This window comes from Anabrus simplex, chromosome 3 (assembly GCF_040414725.1).
Source record: "Anabrus simplex isolate iqAnaSimp1 chromosome 3, ASM4041472v1, whole genome shotgun sequence".
Taxonomy (NCBI): Eukaryota; Metazoa; Arthropoda; class Insecta; order Orthoptera; family Tettigoniidae; genus Anabrus; species Anabrus simplex.
Window position 1 is genome coordinate 392,024,328 of NC_090267.1, and position 18,347 is coordinate 392,042,674.

An 18,347-nucleotide genomic window follows, 5' to 3' on the forward strand; every position below is an offset into this window, starting at 1 on the left:
TCTCTCACTTGAAGTTGCCAACTGACGAAGTATTATCATCAAATAAAATTATTTTTGTAATCATGATTTTATGTCCTGTTAATATTAATTCCTCACCAATGTAGGTATAAGTGATTTGGAATTTTTGATATTGAACCTTTCAGTGTAGTTATCATTATATCTCATATTAAATTACTGTATGAATATAATTGTAAATTATAAAATTACAAATATATCCACATTCTTTAAACAACGTGAAAAATACAGAATTGATTTCTTGCCTTTCTACACCACACAAGTAAATGGGACTGATGACCCAGGTGCCGATGGCCCTTCGAAGAAGTAATAGCAACAAACATTAACTGCTTTATGAGGTCATATAACGTAAGATGACTTGCACAGCTGACCAAGCGTACGGTCACTACCCCAAGGTGTCTTGTGTGCGGAACAGCTAGCCGGGCAAGAAGAAGAAAAGTTGAGAGTTCTGAAAAAATAGACTTTCCAGACAAAAGGAATGAACGCTCATCTAATGCAACATCATCCCCGAGCTCCGAACTTCTCCGAGTCTAACCGAAGATAAAATTAGAATAGATTTGGAGGAGTGCAAGACGCTTAACGTCGTGTATGTGTGAGTGAGTGAGTGTGTGTGTGTGTGTGTGTGTGTTGTATACAGACCAAGCCCCTTTTCCTCTACCTGAATAGTCAGTCCGTTGAGCTCCGTCGCGACGCCTCGACCGTCTTAGCGTCCTCCGTGACGTTCGTTATATCGTGTTCTCGAGACAGCAGCACATGCTCGTAACCACGGAATGCAAAATGACTATCAAGCAATGGTGAATTGTGATCCTAGTGATTCGTTTTAAATGTATTCACAAGAAAATGAATGCCGTGCGTTACCTATTTTTAGTACCATGTTAAGTGATTTTCGTACTTCGATCTATGTATACAGTATTTTAATTGTTCGTTATTCACTTTATTTTTAAATAATACATTATTTTTTGAAACGACATACTTCTTAAAGGAAAATCAATAATTGCCGGCAATCTTTACCTCCCTCGTGTGGGATACTTGAGGATAATCTCATAAGGAAAGGATTAATCATTTTCTACCTCTTAAATAACTTTACATTGGGCATAATACTACACCAGGAAAGAAAATATTACTTGTGTGAAGGAAGTTGCTGGACTTCAGACCTTTGAAGTATTTTTGGATTTTTTAACTCAATATAAGACCGCACGTGTTCTGAGAAGTACCAAGTCTTCGATCTTTAAAGGGGAAGTCCCGTCTAAAGGTCGATCTCTTCATGAGAGGGTTCGAAGATCTTAAGTGTGACGAAGACTTAGACAGTCGTCATGCTCGACATCTTCCGTGGGCTAAAGGGCCTCGTCAAAGTCACTCACATTCACATAGACTCGACCGTGTTCCGTCTCCACTACAGTCTCACGGTGATGATATTGATAGCATTCAGCCTCATCGTGACCACTCGTCAATATGTGGGCAACCCTATCGATTGTATCCACACCAAAGACATTCCCGAGGATGTTCTCAACACCTTCTGCTGGATACACTCAACGTACACCATCAAGTCTGCCTTTAACAAGACGGTCGGTGTGGAGGTGCCTTACAAAGGTGTCGATAACTCAAAGGGCAAACAAGAAGACAAAAAATGTTACATGTACTACCAGTGGGTATGCTTCTGTCTCTTCTTCCAGGTAAGAAACTGTGCCCTTTCTTAATTCTTACACAATTGTCTTGGTCATTGTTAAAATGCATTAAGTATTTTTTTTTCTGTATTGCTGTATTGAGACAATTTAAATAATAATAGTTTTATTGCAGCCAAATGGCCAAGTAAGTAAGAACATTAATTCTAACATTTCCACATAGGTCTCATTCTTCTGAGCAGAATTTAGTCAATGATTTCCCTCTATTAGGACATGTCAAGACGTGGTATCTATCACATTCACGATCGCACAATTTACACATGCATCCGAATTCAGGTTCATGAAATGTTTTGGTTTTGCAAAGCTTATAGTGAAAGCCATGAACAGCCAATCTAATTACAATATGTCTTAATTCATAGTTCGCTTCCATCCATCCCCGCGTTGTCATAGCATCTGTTGCATAGAAATCTAACCAAATGTCTTCTCTTTTCTGCTCCAGTTCCGTAAGTAGTCGATCGTAATTTGTCGTGGATGGTAGTGACATCTTGAAGCGTAGCTCTTCGATCAGGAAAGATTCCCTTGTCAGAACATACACAAGTCGAGATAGTGTATACTTCGAAAGCCCCAGAGCTCTCTTTAAGTATGCGGCTTTGACTTTCTCTATTCGTCGTAGACTATTAATATTTAGGTATTCCCAGACGAGTTGTAGACCATAGGTGATTATAGGCACAACTTTAATATTGAAGAGCTGTATCGCTGCTTTGACTGACATCTTACATAAATCTTTGATTTCATTCACTGCTTTAAATGCCAAGATAGTCCTATTCTCTATGTGTTTTGTGAAAACATCACCTCTGGTTTGGAATATGACTCCCAGGTATTTGAAGTGACTAACCCTTGTTAGTTCTTTACCATTGTAATGGACTCTGTCAGTCACTGCTGATCTTCCCCCTTTTCTGAAAATCATGTGGACAGTCTTTTGGTCATTTATGCTGAGATCAATTTCATGTGCCCATGCTGCCAGAAGATCAAAGGACTCTTGCAGGTCCTCCAGCCGTTCTGCAGCGAGAACCATATCATCTGCATATACATACAACTTTACACCATCCTTGATGCATCGCGTCACATCCGAAGTGATTATTGAGAACAGAAGAGGACTTAGAGGATCTCCTTGTAGTACACCATTGGTCTGTGCTATTGCATCTGATATTGATATGTTATCCTGTATAAATACTGTATTGTTGGAGAGAATGTCTTTGATTATGACCGTCAGGTAGTGACTCTTACCAATTAATTGTTCCAACTTTGTCAGGAGTATGTTCCTATTGAGCATATCGAAAGCTTTAGAGAAGTCAACAAAGATTGCGTGGAGACAATTTAACATGCCGATTTTCATCAAATTCTATTCTTATGTAACATTCTAGAAAAAAAAAGCATTTGGTTGGTTTTGTCTTTTTTTAAATTGAAAATGGATTAGGAAATTTCTGAGTTGTTTTTAAGTATTAATCACAAGTTTACTGAGTAGAAATTTATTGTTTATATCAAACTAGCTTAGTGCAGGTCGTTTACAGGACAATCAAGTAGCATATGCAAAATTATCTAACTCCCCAGCTATTTTCCGCCAATATTCAGGCATGCTGCTTTACTCGGGACGCAGCAGTAATCCCATCTATCGGAGATAAGTGGCAGCTGGAGAAACAAATCACATCAAAACAATGGTCAATGTAACGTTATTGTTGATCAGTTTTATGAACTATCGATATTGTAGGCCTTCACATTTAGTTTTCTTCCGGCTCTGGTATATTAGGACGTCTAATGTAAAGGGAGGCCTTCCTTCTTTCCTGGCTATCTCTTGTCTTATTCTTCAAGGAATAGTTCCTTTACAGTTTTTCTCATTTTTTATAATCATCTTCACAATTTTCCTTGTCGATATGGACCGATGACCACGTGGTTTCACGCCTTTGTGACAAAAAAAACCATCGCCAGTTAACATGATTGAACAGTATTTCCATGTTAGCAATTCCCGGCGTTGATATGGACTAAGCAACAGAAGTCTAAATTCATCAATTCTGGTATCATAATCGGTGTGGTAAAATATGATAAAATTGTATAAGACATAATATGATCGTAAATTGTATCTATGACTTTCGTTGTGTAATAATTTTCGGTAGGACCAATAACATTTCATCTAGCGTGAATAAATGTATTTATATCCTAGACTGTTGTACCTTATTTCCAGACTTTACATAACGATTTTTACTAAATTCTCTTTACCCATTTTGTCGTGGTTAAGCATTGATATGGACTTAGCAACAAAAATTGAAATTTATTAATATCTCTGTTATCATAGCCGGTACGGTAAAAATGATCGGACATTTCATTCTGTATAACTTTAGTTGTGTAGTATTTATCTATAGAACCACTAATATCTTAGATATTCAATTGGCTTTACGTCGTACCAACATAGACATGTCTTATGGCGACGATGGAATAGGAAAGGGCTAGGGGTGCGAAGAAGCTGCCGTAGCCTTAAGATACAGCCCCAGCATTTCCCTGGTGTGAAAACGGCAAACCACGGAAAACTATCTTTAGGGCTGCCGACAGTGGGGTTCGACCCACTATCTCCCGAATGCAAGTTCACAGCTGCTCGCTCCTAACCGCAGGGCAAAAAATACATTTTAGGCCTTCCCCTAAACTACCATTTCACTCAGTGTGAATAACATTATTTATAGTAGTGCCTCATTCCCAAACTTTATATACCGATTTTCATTAAATTCTGAGCAATGTACAAACAAAACTCTTTATATAATTATATTGATGAGGACATTTATAATTGCCACTAATGTACATTACAGTGTTTTCAATGCAAGGCCATACAATAATGGACATTTTGGAACATAGAATTCAGTAAAAATCTGTGACTTAGTTCTCTTTTAACACACCGTTAATTCAACTTCCGATAGTACTACCATTAAATAAAGAGCAGAATGAGTTATTTTTAACATGATCACATGTGTCCTACTTCATAAAATTAGTATCGATCAAAAGATCATTTTCGTCAAAAATTGGCTTAATGCCTTCTAACAATGACCGATTCAATTTAATAACATTCTAATTTAAGTGATCTTGGAATCTGCCAATATTGAAATAGTCAAATTTATATTCTTGTACCTCTAAAACTTCTGCGGAAAGAACTTGGAAATATTTATAATTGTGTTTAGCATCTACTGGAAGTTCATTGAACTAGGCTTAAGTGAATTTTATGATTTGAATAAGATTGATTTCCTTTTACGTACAATTCCTGAGAAGAACGTATATTATACAGATGACTCTAAGAAATATTTTGATTCGGTTATGACTTAGTGGCTCAGTTTAATTGCTTAAAGGTAGGTGGTACACCTCTCGTTAACTTTAGTAAAATTATAATTTTTACATCTCAACAACTACAAACCCTACCTGAACAAAATTCTGTGTGATTAACATACATTCATAATAATGAAATAATGTTCTCACATTTATATTTTAATTTGTTTAAATATTTACACGATACTTTTGACGAAACGGTTTAAAGATTTAAATCAACAATCAATCTCTAAGACATTCCTTGAGAATTATTTTAAATCTTAATCGTCACCTTTCACGACAATTTTTCCAGGTTTTGCACAACAAATTATTTTGTAAAAATTTTAATTGCTCGCATAAAAGAAAATAGTACAGAGAAGAATATTTATCATACAATATTTCACGCAAATATCTTCAATAGTTCTTGAATTATGATGGAGACCATGTGTAAAAATGTAAGTTTACGAAAATGTGTAACAAGTAAAAGACATAGTGTGATTTATCCAGTGACATACAAGGCCATTTACGAACAAATAGTTTAAACTACTGGATAATTTTTCCATAAAATTAAGGATAAAATAATATATAAAGACGAAATAAATTGAGAAATGCAAATATTTACCCATAAATGTGTACTGTCCCCCTTAAATCCTAACAGAAAGATTGTGATATGTCCAATAGTCTTTCAGATATAGGTATATAATATATCGAAAATCCCATGTACTAGAAACTGTGCTCAAAGCAATGTGTGATTAATTTCCCCAAATGCAAACATTAAATTATATACCAAATATCTGGGCAGAAATGTTCATTATGACAGTAAATCGTAAATTATTTACAATCTCATGGGAACCACAACCTTCTATGTCAATTAGTTTTGAAAATATTGAAGTTTTAAGAAAAAAGCATGTGACTGCATTTGTATTTAACTACAACTTAGTAAACATCAAAACATTATTTTTCTAGAACGATAACACCAATATAATAAGAAAATTACGAACTATTTTGTAAAATGAAAATGTAAAAATACCACAACATGTTTTTCTTTTTCAGTTCTAACTCCACTTACTTGGGTTCATTTAGCATCTCTTTTACCACCGGTAGTTTTTACTTATTCAATTACTTCCTCGATATAATATCAGATATTATCGATTACTGCACTTCATTTTCCCCTACCTCTTGCTCTTTGTAAAGAATACCTTTCCTTTTGTTCCCGTCCACACTTTGAATTATCTATAACCTTTTCGTCATCCTCTTCAATCATATGCCTTATAATTGTAAAATAGAGGTATGATATTTCATAATACATCTGTAGGTCTTACTCTTACATTTCTCCGTGTTACTTAGAATGACCAATTTTTTAGCCACATGTTTTCAACATTTTCTAGCATTTCATTTTTATCTCCAATTAGCTGTTGTTGAACCGTTGTTGACTGGTTAGTTTTTGGCACCACTAATGCCCTCTAGTGGCGATGGATAGCAGCATAACATAGAACACACCTCAACTATCAACTATATTCAGTTAGTTACTGCTATTGTTGATAAGTTTTAGGGCTTCGGGTATTGTAGGTCCTCACATTTTGTTTTCTTCCGGCTCGGTGATATTGCGGCATCTAGGATGAAGGGGGTTTCATTTTCCCGTCCTTCCATGACTTCCTTTTCTCTTCTTCTTCTTCTTCTTCTTCTTGTTCATGTTTTCGTTTTCATTGCATTATCTGATCAATACGGACTTTTGATTACGAGATTCTTCACCTAACAATATGATCCCGACAACAAGACTATCATTCAGAACTCGACGATGTCATCCATATTCGGCGCTGATGGACTTAGCACAAAAGTCTAAATTTGCGAATTTCTCTGTTATTATAGCCCGTACGGTAAAACTGTACTAGACATATGATCGGACATTGTAGTTGTCTTGTACAGATTTTAGATAGAACCAGTATTTCCGAAGATATTTCAAAATGAAATAATCATGTACTGTAAATATCTCCGTTATGAATATATTTCGCACGAATTTATCATGTACAGTTTTTTTTTATACAATTAATATTAAAGGAGAAATTTGACATTTCGTGTTTCGGTCCGTTTAATATTGCAACTTCGCTGCATATTTAGCAAATAATATATACCATAGTGCTGAACCCCTGCTATCCTTGCACTTAAATGCAGAGATTCTATTAGTTTTCCCGTGATATCACCACAAACAAGCAAACAAACAAACAAACAGTAAAATTGAACTGGACCTACGTTCAAAATTCGTATACCTAATCCGAGATAAAAACGAAGTACGGTGCTATATGAGGCAAAAATTTGAAGTGTACTGATAAAATTACATTTCATTTATATACATAAAGCCAGAGTATTCTTGTGTATAAATCCAATTGTTGAAATATAAAAACTACGCAGATTATTTTGAAAATAAAAATATGAGTACCTTTAAATAAAATTCCATTTCCCATTACTACGTAAGGATTCAATCATTTCTTTCTTTTTCCTGGCGTGTTATGTTATATAGTCATGTGTTGAAGAATATATCAAAAACGTAGCACATGGATGACACTAGTTTTAACAGAATTGAGAATTTTACGCTAAATCTAAATGAAAGACATACATAAGATGTACAGTGAATGAGGAAATAGTTCTCATGTCCATTTAATTACATAAAACTCGGTTTCATAAATAAACGTAATACGTTAAAGAGACTTACTTTTGAAAGTAAAAGCAAAATGACTCAGTTTATAGTATTCAAACTGATTCCATCTATTTCCTCATATAATTCATAACCTTTTACTCGTTGAAACTTTTACTAACTACGTTTTATACATTACGTACCCTGACGTGCACGGTTTTGTATTTTAGAATATTTCTCTTTAATCTACACTTTGCGTCTATTGGGGGATATAGTAGTTATATGGCTTATCTAAAATCCATTCAATGAGGGCCGTCACTGTGGTCTAGAAGTTTACCTAGTAGCTTCACTTTTGATTGCTCTGGTTTCATTTCTAGAATATGCCACAAATTTGAGACTGCTTTGAGGGTCTAGAAGAGGTTGCTCTCAATCCTATTGCTCTCATTCCTAACAATTGGTACCACTCCGAATCGTGTCATACAGACCACGACCGCTTCCTTCCCAATGCTAGTTCCTACCAATAACAAATAATGTACACGCAATACAGACGATACAAGCATCAGACAGATTTCATACGTATGAAGTATTCGGGAAAGCTGATTATGATGTGCAAATTCCCTTATATGAATCATCAACGACAGAACGAATCAGTCATCTGATTTTCGTATTCTTTCACTAGTATTTTTCACTAAAATTTGTGTTTATATTTGAATTTTTCTCACTGTAAAACAAAACGAATTGAATGATCAAAGAGAAAAACATAGACAAGGGATAATTCGATAGGCTCTACTACAGCGAAAAATAATTTAAGTTTCTAAATGTGCAGAGTGAAAATATCAGTAATTCAGTGAATCACTTATCCTATAACTTTAAAAAATTAAATATAAAACAAAGCGTGGTCACCCTGAATTCTACACCTAAGCCCTAATATTATGTAAATCAAGAAGAGCATAAGTACAATTGACTTTTGTGAAGTGACCAACTCACTTGTTCAATCTTAAGAAAAGTATCAGAATCTGTTACAGGTTATTAGGTAAGGTAAGGGTGTATTCTGCCCGAAGGCAGGTCCGAACCTCCGTAGAGGTGTGCCAGAGCCGGAGTTTACGTACGGTAGGGTGGCCAGTTCCTTTCCGCTCCTCCATTCCCTTACCCCCACCAACAGCGCGTGGCAACCCATACAAATGTTGACCACGCCCAATGTTGCTTAACTTTGGAGATCTCACGGGATCCGGTGTTTCAACACGGCTACGGCCGTTGACTAGGTTATTAGGGAACCTCAAATATCCTAGGTAGCGCTACGGTTCAAGGGATGAGGTAGATTGATTTGTTTTTCTCACTAAAATAGGATGTGCTACTGCATCAAGACTGACCCCAAAAAATAATATTTCGCATCACCCATAGGCACTGGCTGTGCCCCAAATTCCATTACTCAGTACCACCCAAGTACCACACCCCCTGTGGGTGGGGGCGGTAGAATAACACCCACGGTATCCCCTGCCTGTCGTAAGAGGCGACTAAAAGGGGCCTCAGGGGCTCTGAACTTTGGAGCGTGGGTTGGCCACCACGGGGCCCTCAGCTGAGTTCTGGCATTGCTTCCACTTACTTGTGTCAGGCTCCTCACTTTCATCTATCCTATCCGACCTCCCTTGGTCAACTCTTGTTCTTTTCCGACCCCGACGCTATTAGGTTTGCGAGGGCTAGGGAGTCTTTCATTTTCACGCCCTTCGTGGCCCTTGTTTTCCTTTGGCCGATATCTTCATTTTTCGAAGTATCGGATCCCTTCCATTTTTCCCTCTGATTAGTGTTATATAGAGGATGGTTGCCTAGTTGTACTTCCTCTTAAAACAATAATCACCACCACCACCACTCAAGTACCACAAGCACGAATGAGGACAACTATTAGTAAAAGTTGCACCTATGCCGATGAGCAGATGTGAGAATGCTGATCCATTAAGAAATGCGAGACGCATCCAGGTTTAGTATACGTGTCTCTAAGAGAGAGCTGGAGGGATGCTGATCAGAAGTTTACAGATCACAGTCCACAAATATTACAGAGGAAGCGAGTACCACGCTGAATTTCTGAAATGTATTTTCAGTTGAAAATCAGAAACAAGAACATTTAATCATTTGGATAGAGTTGGTGAAATTCTAGAATCCTATGAGAACTAATGAAACATCACATGAAAGCGGATTAAGCTGCTGGACTTATTCAATTTAAACTTCATAGTGAAACGTTGCAGGTATTTCGTCTTGATAAGAGACTTTTGAGTTAAATTCTGTATCAACGATGGAGCATACGAACATCTGAGGAAACATATCCTATAAGAATGAGTTTATATCAAAAGAATGTTTACGCATTACGAATTATACCTGTATGAGTAGAACGAGTGATTGTGTGTGAAAATTATATGAGATTATAGTTCAGTTAGATAAAATATTGGGTTAATACAATAACTCAAATTAAGTTTAGTTCTCGGGTAGTAGTAAAACTTTCATCCTAACTAGATTGATTAAGCACTTTCTCTGACTTAATGACTTTCTGATTCAACAGCGTATATCAGCAACTTAAGTAAATTAAAAATATAAGTATTTACCAACTAGAAATAAACACAGTTAGTAGTAATTGCAGTATTTGATTTGGATCTAGTACTGCAAGAATTAGCTACTTCTTGTCTTCGGACAGGTCTACTATGGACCACGTTAAGCATCGTTCATTTTCGGTTCTTCTTCCTCCGATCACCCCAGTACTTTTTCATCCTTTCGGATTGGGCTGCTTTGCGTTCTAGCGACCAGGTGTTGCCGGTCCGTTTTCTGCTCATTCGATCTTAGAATCCCTTAATTTTGTTGATGACAACCCTGTATTCTTGTCTATTGTATACTGCCTCCTGTGTTATGTTCTTTTCTTCCAGATTCTCCTTGACTCCTTTAAGCCAGTTAGTTTGCGTCTTCCTGCTCTCCATGTAGGCCTACTGCAGAATTCCCTTGGCTGTTCTCCCTGTTGGCATTCTTGTAATGTGTCCATAGAAGCAAAGTCTTCTCTTTTTAAAGGATGTTGTGATTTTCTTGGTCCTTTTGTATAGTTCCTCATTTGGTCGCAGTCTAAATTCTTGCCCCACTTTCCTAGGCCCTATTATCTTTCTCAAGATTTTTCCCTCTTTTCTCAATGTTCTCTAGTAATCCTTTCCTGTTCAATGGAATGCATTCGATTGCATACCGACTTTCTGGCTTTATCACTTGTAATGTCTGAGTCTCGCAGTGATTGAGATTGATTTTTTGTTATAGACATTTCGACATAAATAGTATGCTGTTTTCATCTTTCTTACCCTGTCCTGTAACGCTATTCCTGGTAGTCCTGTTGGGGGTTATCCACTCTCCTAGGTATTTAAACTTCTGCACTCTTTTAACTGTTCCATACTTAGTGACAATAGTCTTTGTCGGGACAGTTTTGCTCTGAATCGTTAGTTCTGTTTTTTCAAACGATATCTGAAGTCCTGTCTTTACAGCAATCTCCTGAAGCGTTTCAATCTGTACCTTAACAGTTTCTGCGTCTAGCTACATTTTATTTAATATTTTTATTAATAGTATTTTTACTTTTGTCTTTCTTTGAGTTGCATTGAAGTTAATATTTTTCAAGTCTGTATTATGCAGGCAGTTCTTTTTCTGTTTTTTTTTTTTCGTGTATATATTCATATTTTTGTCTTAAACATTACTGTTATTTGCAATTATTTATTATTTTAAGTTTGTCAGTTAAGTGTTGTGTGAGAAACGGCCAGAAGCCCTAACTTCGCCACAGATAATAAAGGCTTTGATCTATCTATCTATATTGGATAACTAACCAGAGCACACAGCTTTCAATATGGAGGTTTCGATGCGGTTTTCTAGAATTGAGCGTGCATTATTAGTTCCGTTGAGCGTTTGTGGAAGGATGCATAATGTATATAATGATGTTTAATAAAAAAATATAACTTCATACGCCTTAAGAGAAAATAAATTAGCAAGATTTCATTTCAGAAAAACAAGAACATGCGGAAACAGATAACATCCCTACGCTTCGAAAATAATGCTTGCCTCCTTATTCGAACGTCAGACAGGATCAGACAGTGTTCATCAAGGAGAGGTTCTCTGCTTTAAATATGTAAACTACCTGAAAGAAGAGTATGACAATTCTCTACTGACTGCTTTTACAAGTTGTAATATCCTCAGTTTCCAATACCAATTTCCACAAAACATTTTGAATACAATATTGGCTTCGTTTAAAACTTGTTAAATGTGAATTTATTTCAAGGGTATAATGACGAAATGCATAGGGTAAACAACAAAACACGAAAAGAAAGAGATGGTTGTTTAAACAATAAAATATGCTTAGAAGCATGTGCGGCATAGGGCAAAACAGATTTCGGGATTGAAACAAGCAGACCGGAGATCGCTTATGCAATGTCAACTGAGTTACCAATACTGCTGTGGTGCTCAAATTTGTTTATACTAGTATTTTTTCTGGATTCCATCGAATTGTTGAAGATCAATCTCTTCTTGTCCTCGTGGACTAAAAACTACAAAAAGCGTACATAGATTAATAAGAAATATGCATTACAATCAGTTACAATATACGAGGCACTGGATAGAGTGTCTAGCTACGTAAGCAAGCACTGTGCCTTTTTGTAACATCGGTGATTCACAGGTATTTGATCGTTGTTATTCACAAACAAAAATGTACTTGTCTAAAAAATGAACGATTGTACAAAACAGCAGAACAAACTCACCTTCGGAATTAAGTCAACAAGGTAGGACATCATCTTTAAGTGAGCAAAAATCACACTTCACGGTAAGAGTAGAATACAACCCAGCTCAGAGAACAAGAGGTTCTAATCCTGATGCCGACAGGAAATATCCAGAGTGATATTTCTGAAGAGAACCCCAGCGATAGCTCCATATTTCATGTCGCGGAGCCTCTATGTGATTCCTAGTCGCAAATAGTTATTGTACAATACTATATACTGTTACAGACTCAATAAGACGAAGTTTGTCTGATAAATTCTGCTTCTACAATAGCCTAATCGTATTCCAGAGAGATGCCTGAAACCCCACTACCAGTAGAACTTATAAGACGTAAAAGGAAATATTGCAGTCATGACAGAAGTTCTGAAGAAGAACAAGTCCCAGGTAATGATGAAGTGGATGAATGACCACAGTGGGGTCGAAAATGACAAAGTTCGATTACCTTAGTACTGTATGATTCAATAGCAATAACACCGATATACTTAGAAAACAAATTCAAGTCAATAAATTAGCATCTATAAAGAGTGCACAGACTGAACTGGTTTGAAGGCTGAAATTAATAAAATATTTCAGCAAACAATAACGCTGAAATTAGCAATAGCAATGTTCACAATATCAGATGTTCCGGAGGTTATTATAAGAAGTTAGACCAAAAATTGTCCAGAAATATGAGCCAGCCAACTGAAAGTAATGATTCGGAACGCACGTTTTATGAAAAATACCAAGGCGATTACGTTATAAATTAAAAGATGCATTTAAAATTGTGAGAAGACAAAACTATCGGAAGGAGAAAGACTCATACGCTTATTATTCTTAATGCCAACGTTATTTTATTGGTTTTAAGATTGAAAACATAGTTTCTTTGGAAAATCACCTGCTTCATTTCTGACATAAAATCAATTATTGTTTATATAATTCAAAAGGATAATGCAAGGAACTCAATAAAACTGAAACTATCCAGTGTGGACGCTGCAGCCGAAAAATATGTTACACATATCTTGATTTGTAATTTAACGTGAGGGTCATTCAGTCTCTAAAGGACCCTGAGCCTACAAATCATTTGGTGGACAACTAAGCGATACTCATATGCTGAGGAGTCACAAGATCAGTGTGGCTAGTCCTGCAACCATACTGCTTGGAATTCAATGACCAAATGCTCAACCTATAGTATCTCAGTTGTACTCTCAATCTGAGTGAACCCCATTCCACAGCCCAAAGCAGAATTTAAATCCTTGGATGACATTGGAATCGAATCCACGCTCTCTAATTAAGAGGCAAATAACTGATGCACTGAATAAATTGCAATATACACGTAGTAACTGGTGATTATTTCAATAAGAATTATGAATTCTTCTCCATTTCTCAATCAATAAACTTCTGTCACCTAAGACGTGGTGGGAGTGTTTTCATTTATTATAACAACTGAGGAGTGTCTGTTGTGGGAAAAGCGCGAGAAACGTAAAATAAGAGGCACTTGGAACGTACCTATGATCGGGTTTGGCACAAATTTTAAGGAAGTACATCTTCCTGGTTTGGATTGCTCATGGCATTTGATAATATTCAACATCTGTAATGTATGTGGACGAATTACTGATTTAAGTTTTGGAAGTGGAAATAGCACCTTTTGAACAGACAGTCCTCAATTAATGTTGTCAGTATGGTGTAATAAACACATTCACTTTCCTTTCTTCCCCACCAGAACGTTTGCTTGTAAGATGCAGTTCATTTCAGCGAAAACTCTGTAAATAGGATAAAGCATTTGTCTCACAAGGGAGAGGGACGGTGTTTGGGGAAGCCGACAAAGTTGAGCACTGGCCTGTGGGTAGTGTAGGTGGAGGGCTACAACCTTATAGACTCCGTGCTCCGCAGCGCTACTTAAGACAGCTGCTGTCAGTGGAGCGAGAATTGTGTTCGATTAGTACTTGTCACGGTATATCATCAGGCGTTAATAGGTAGATTATTTGCGCAGAATATCTCGGGTTGTTCGTTTGTTTGCTAATCTCTTGGTATAACAACTCGAGAAGTGGAGGCCGTGATTGCTGCTTTAAGAGAGAAGACAAGGCGATAACCAACGATAACATTAACAGAAATGGAAGATAAGAAGATTCAATCCCTCGAATAAAGAGACCATTTGCAAATAAAACGGGATGGTCTTGCAGTCACGTGGCGTATGGGTAGCGTTCCTGTTTCTTATCCAAGGGCCCCGTGTTCCAACCGCGACCTAACCTAACCCCATGGCAGTACAGCCCTGAAGGGCCTTGACCTACCAAGCGACCGCTGCTCAACCTGAAGGCCTACAGATTACGAGGTGTCGTGTGGTCAGCACGGTGAATCCTCTCGGCCGTTATTCTTGGCTTTCTAGACCGGGGCCGCTATCTCACCGTCAGATAGCTTCTCAGTTGCAATCACGTAGGCTGAGTGGAACTCGAACCAGCTCTCATATCCAGGTAAAAATCCCTGACCTCCAGGTAAGAGGCAGGCATGCTGCCCCTATACCACGGGGCCGGCTCCAACCCCGACCAGTCAAGGTAATTTAATTCTGGAACGGGTTTCCTCAGGCTCGTGAGACCGACTGAAGAGTTGACTGCTACGAGAGGCAGTGGATCCGGTCACGAATTCCAAGCCAGACTGATGACCTTATATGGTAGAATCGTTATTCTTCTGATGCCAAGGGGATGAATTCGATCCCAGCTCCCCCTCCCCAAACCCCATGGCACTACAGCCCTTGAATGGCCTTGGCCTACCAAGCGACCGCTGCTCAGCCCGAAGGCCTGCAGATTACGAGGTGTCGTGTGGTCAGCACGACGATTCCTCTCGGCCGTTATTCTTGGCTTTCTAGACCGGGGCTGCCATCTCACCGTCAGATAGCTCCTCAATTCTAATCACGTAGGCTGAGTGGACCTCGAACCAGTCCTCAGGTCCAGGTAAAAATCCCTGACCTGGCCGGGAATCGAACCCGAGGCCTCCGGGTAAGAGGCAGGCACGCTACCCCTACACCACGGGGCCGACTCAGTCTGGTAATATTTGAAAATGCTCAAATACACCAGCCTCATGTCGGCATTTTTACTGACACACAAATGAATTCCTGAGGGACAAAATTCTGGTACCTCGATACCTCAGAAGAAAGTAAAAGTAGTTACTGGGACGTAAAACCAATAGCATTCATTTCATACGAAATTCAAGTATTACGGCTGAGGAAGTCACCACATTGATACCTTAGCACCCCTATAATTAATACCGTCGGTGTGCAGAACAACACGAGGTAGCCGAGGAAGATACGAAAAGACGGTTGGAGCCTGGTATAAGCATGTATATTGTAACCGTTCGTAAGTAATTCCGATTAATGGTTCAAAGAAGCGTTGTGGGTGTGCCTCGGCTTTTTCTCAACGGAGATCCATGAAAACCGAGCTCGATAGCTACAGTCGCTTAAGTGCGGCCAGTATCCAGCATTCGGGAGATAGTAGGTTCGAACCCCATTGTCGGCAGCCCTGAAAATGGTTTTCCGTGGTTTCCTATTTTCACACTAGGCAAATGCTGGGGCTGTACCTTAATTAAGGCCACGGCCGCTTCCTTTCCACTCCTAGCCCTTTCCTGTCCCATCGTCGCCATAAGACCTATCTGTGTCGGTGCGACGTAAAGCAAGTAGCAAAAAAAGATCCATGAAAATCCACTCGCGAGCTTGCAGGTTCATTTGAGTACCGGTTACAACTCATAGCGTTCATCATCAGGTTTTTGTCGACGCCATGAGAATTTATTATTTATTTCATGCCTTCATTTGTGGCGAAGTTAAGGCTCACGGCCCTCTCTTACACTTAACTATACTAATCCTTAGTCTACAAATGACAATACCGAAAATTTATTTTATTTGAAAGGATGTTCCGATTTAATCAAATCAATTCTATGATGAAATATAATTAACAATAACAATTACCGAGCTCGATAGCTGCAGTCGCTTAAGTACGGCCGGTATCCAGTATTCGGGAGATAGTAGGTTCGAACCCCACTGTCGGCAGCCCTGAAAATGGTTTTCCGTGGTTTCCCATTTTCACACCAGGCCACCTTAATTAAGGCCACGGCCGCTTCCTTCCCACTCCTAGCCCTTTCCTGTCCCATCGTCGCCATAAGTCCTATCTGTGTCGATGCGACGTAAAGCAACTAGCAAAATAATAATAATAATAATAATAATAATAATAATAATAATAATAATAATAATAATAACAACAACAATAACAATTGAAGCGTGACAACATGATTGGATGAACAAAAATTGAATGTGAAAATTAACGCAGTTAAAATAAATATTAATATGCTTTTGTTGGTCGTTGTATCTTTCCCTTGTAAAGCGCTACAATATTTTATAATCCAATGGATATGTTGGCAATCAATCTAACATTAAATTAACAGATCAAATAATTCGTTAATTTCAACATTAAAATTTCTGAAGGCTTAACTATTTAATTCACAATGTGATTATTTACATTATTTATTTATGTCCGCCGACAAGGAAAGACAGGAAAGACTCACTCGTTCACATTTAATCAATTGTTGATCAAAACCTTGTCCTCCGATATTCCATTAAAGTAATGTCGACATCGTCGCATAAATCACGGAAACCCTAATTAACAACTTGAGTGTTCGTCAATACAATGTAAACAACGCCTTGGAACCTAAGACTGTAATAATCATGGACATTCAAAACAAAATTCGTAGTTGGTCTCTAATAAATAATAGCCTAAATTGCAGAGTAGGAACAGCATAATTTTAGAATCCTCAAATCGCTGCACCTAAACTCCTGAGACCCAACGTAGTACAGGTTGAGAAATTTTGATGAAGCTTGTTTAGACATATTGAAATAGGTTAATAAGAAGTGTTATAGAGTATTTTTATGATATTGATGCACAAGGGCTTAAATCAGGACTGTCCATTTAAATGGACATTGGGTCTTCTTTCCGTAAAAATGTGAGTGAACGTATTTATTTCTCAATGTTTAATATTCCACTATTTATTGAATTTCAATAGATATCAATCAATTTACAGAAAACAAAGGGAAATAGAGTAAATATACTGGCGCATAAACATCAAACAACAAAATGTGATACAAGACATTTATCAAACATTAAATAAAAAAATTGGAAAGAAAACACTGGAGTCGCATACATAGTTGCTACAAATACTTGCTATTTTAATGGATACTTTAAAATAATCAATTTGAATGTATATATAAAGCCTCCGTGCCTCAGGCGGCTGCGCGTCGGCCTCTCACCCCTGGGTTCCGTGGTTCAAATCCCGGTCACTCCATGTGAGATTTGTGCTGGACGAAGCGGAGGCGGGGCAGGCTTTTCTCCGGGTACTCCGGTTTACCCCGCGATCATGTCATATTTCATTCCAGTAACACTCTCCACTATCATTTCATTTCATCTGTCAGTCATTAATCATTGCCTCAGAGGAGTGCGACAGGCGTCGGCAGCCGGTACAATTCCTCTCCTCGCCGCAAGTTGGAGGCTTCATTCATCCCATCCCTGACCCGGTCATTGACTGGAAAACAGGTTGTAGATTTTCATAACTACCTATCCTATCGCTCAAGTTACATTTTATAAACACGTCACATTAAAAATAATGTGAAGGAAAATATACACACTTAATAGCATAAAGGAAGGGGACAGTTTTTTGGATACTCATCGTGCTTGACGGACTCTTGAAGACATAGCTCCATCGTCTGGTCGGCATAGTCTACTTCCTGGCCCGGGGTTCCAACCCGGTTTAGGCCAGCATGACCACACTGGTTGATATTTTACAACAGCAATTCTCCACATACCCAGGCATCATGATACCTGAAACTTGTACAATACAATTAGTATGATGTCCGGCTCCATGGCTAAATGGTTAGCGTGCTGGCCTTTGGTCATAGGGGTCCAGGGTTCGATTCCCGGCAGGGTCGGGAATTTTAACCATCCTTGGTT

General features: G+C 38.0%; 1 protein-coding gene across 1 annotated transcript in view; it reads left to right on the forward strand.

Moving 5' to 3' along the window:
- Positions 1-680: 680 nt before the first annotated feature.
- Positions 681-18,347, forward strand: part of shakB (shaking B) — a 506,948-nt gene continuing 489,281 nt past the window's right edge. The window contains exon 1 of the mRNA XM_067144536.2: positions 681-1,688. Within this exon, the coding sequence (XP_067000637.1) occupies positions 1,329-1,688 (360 nt within the window). The 5' untranslated portion in view covers positions 681-1,328. The remainder of the gene's footprint in view (positions 1,689-18,347) is intronic.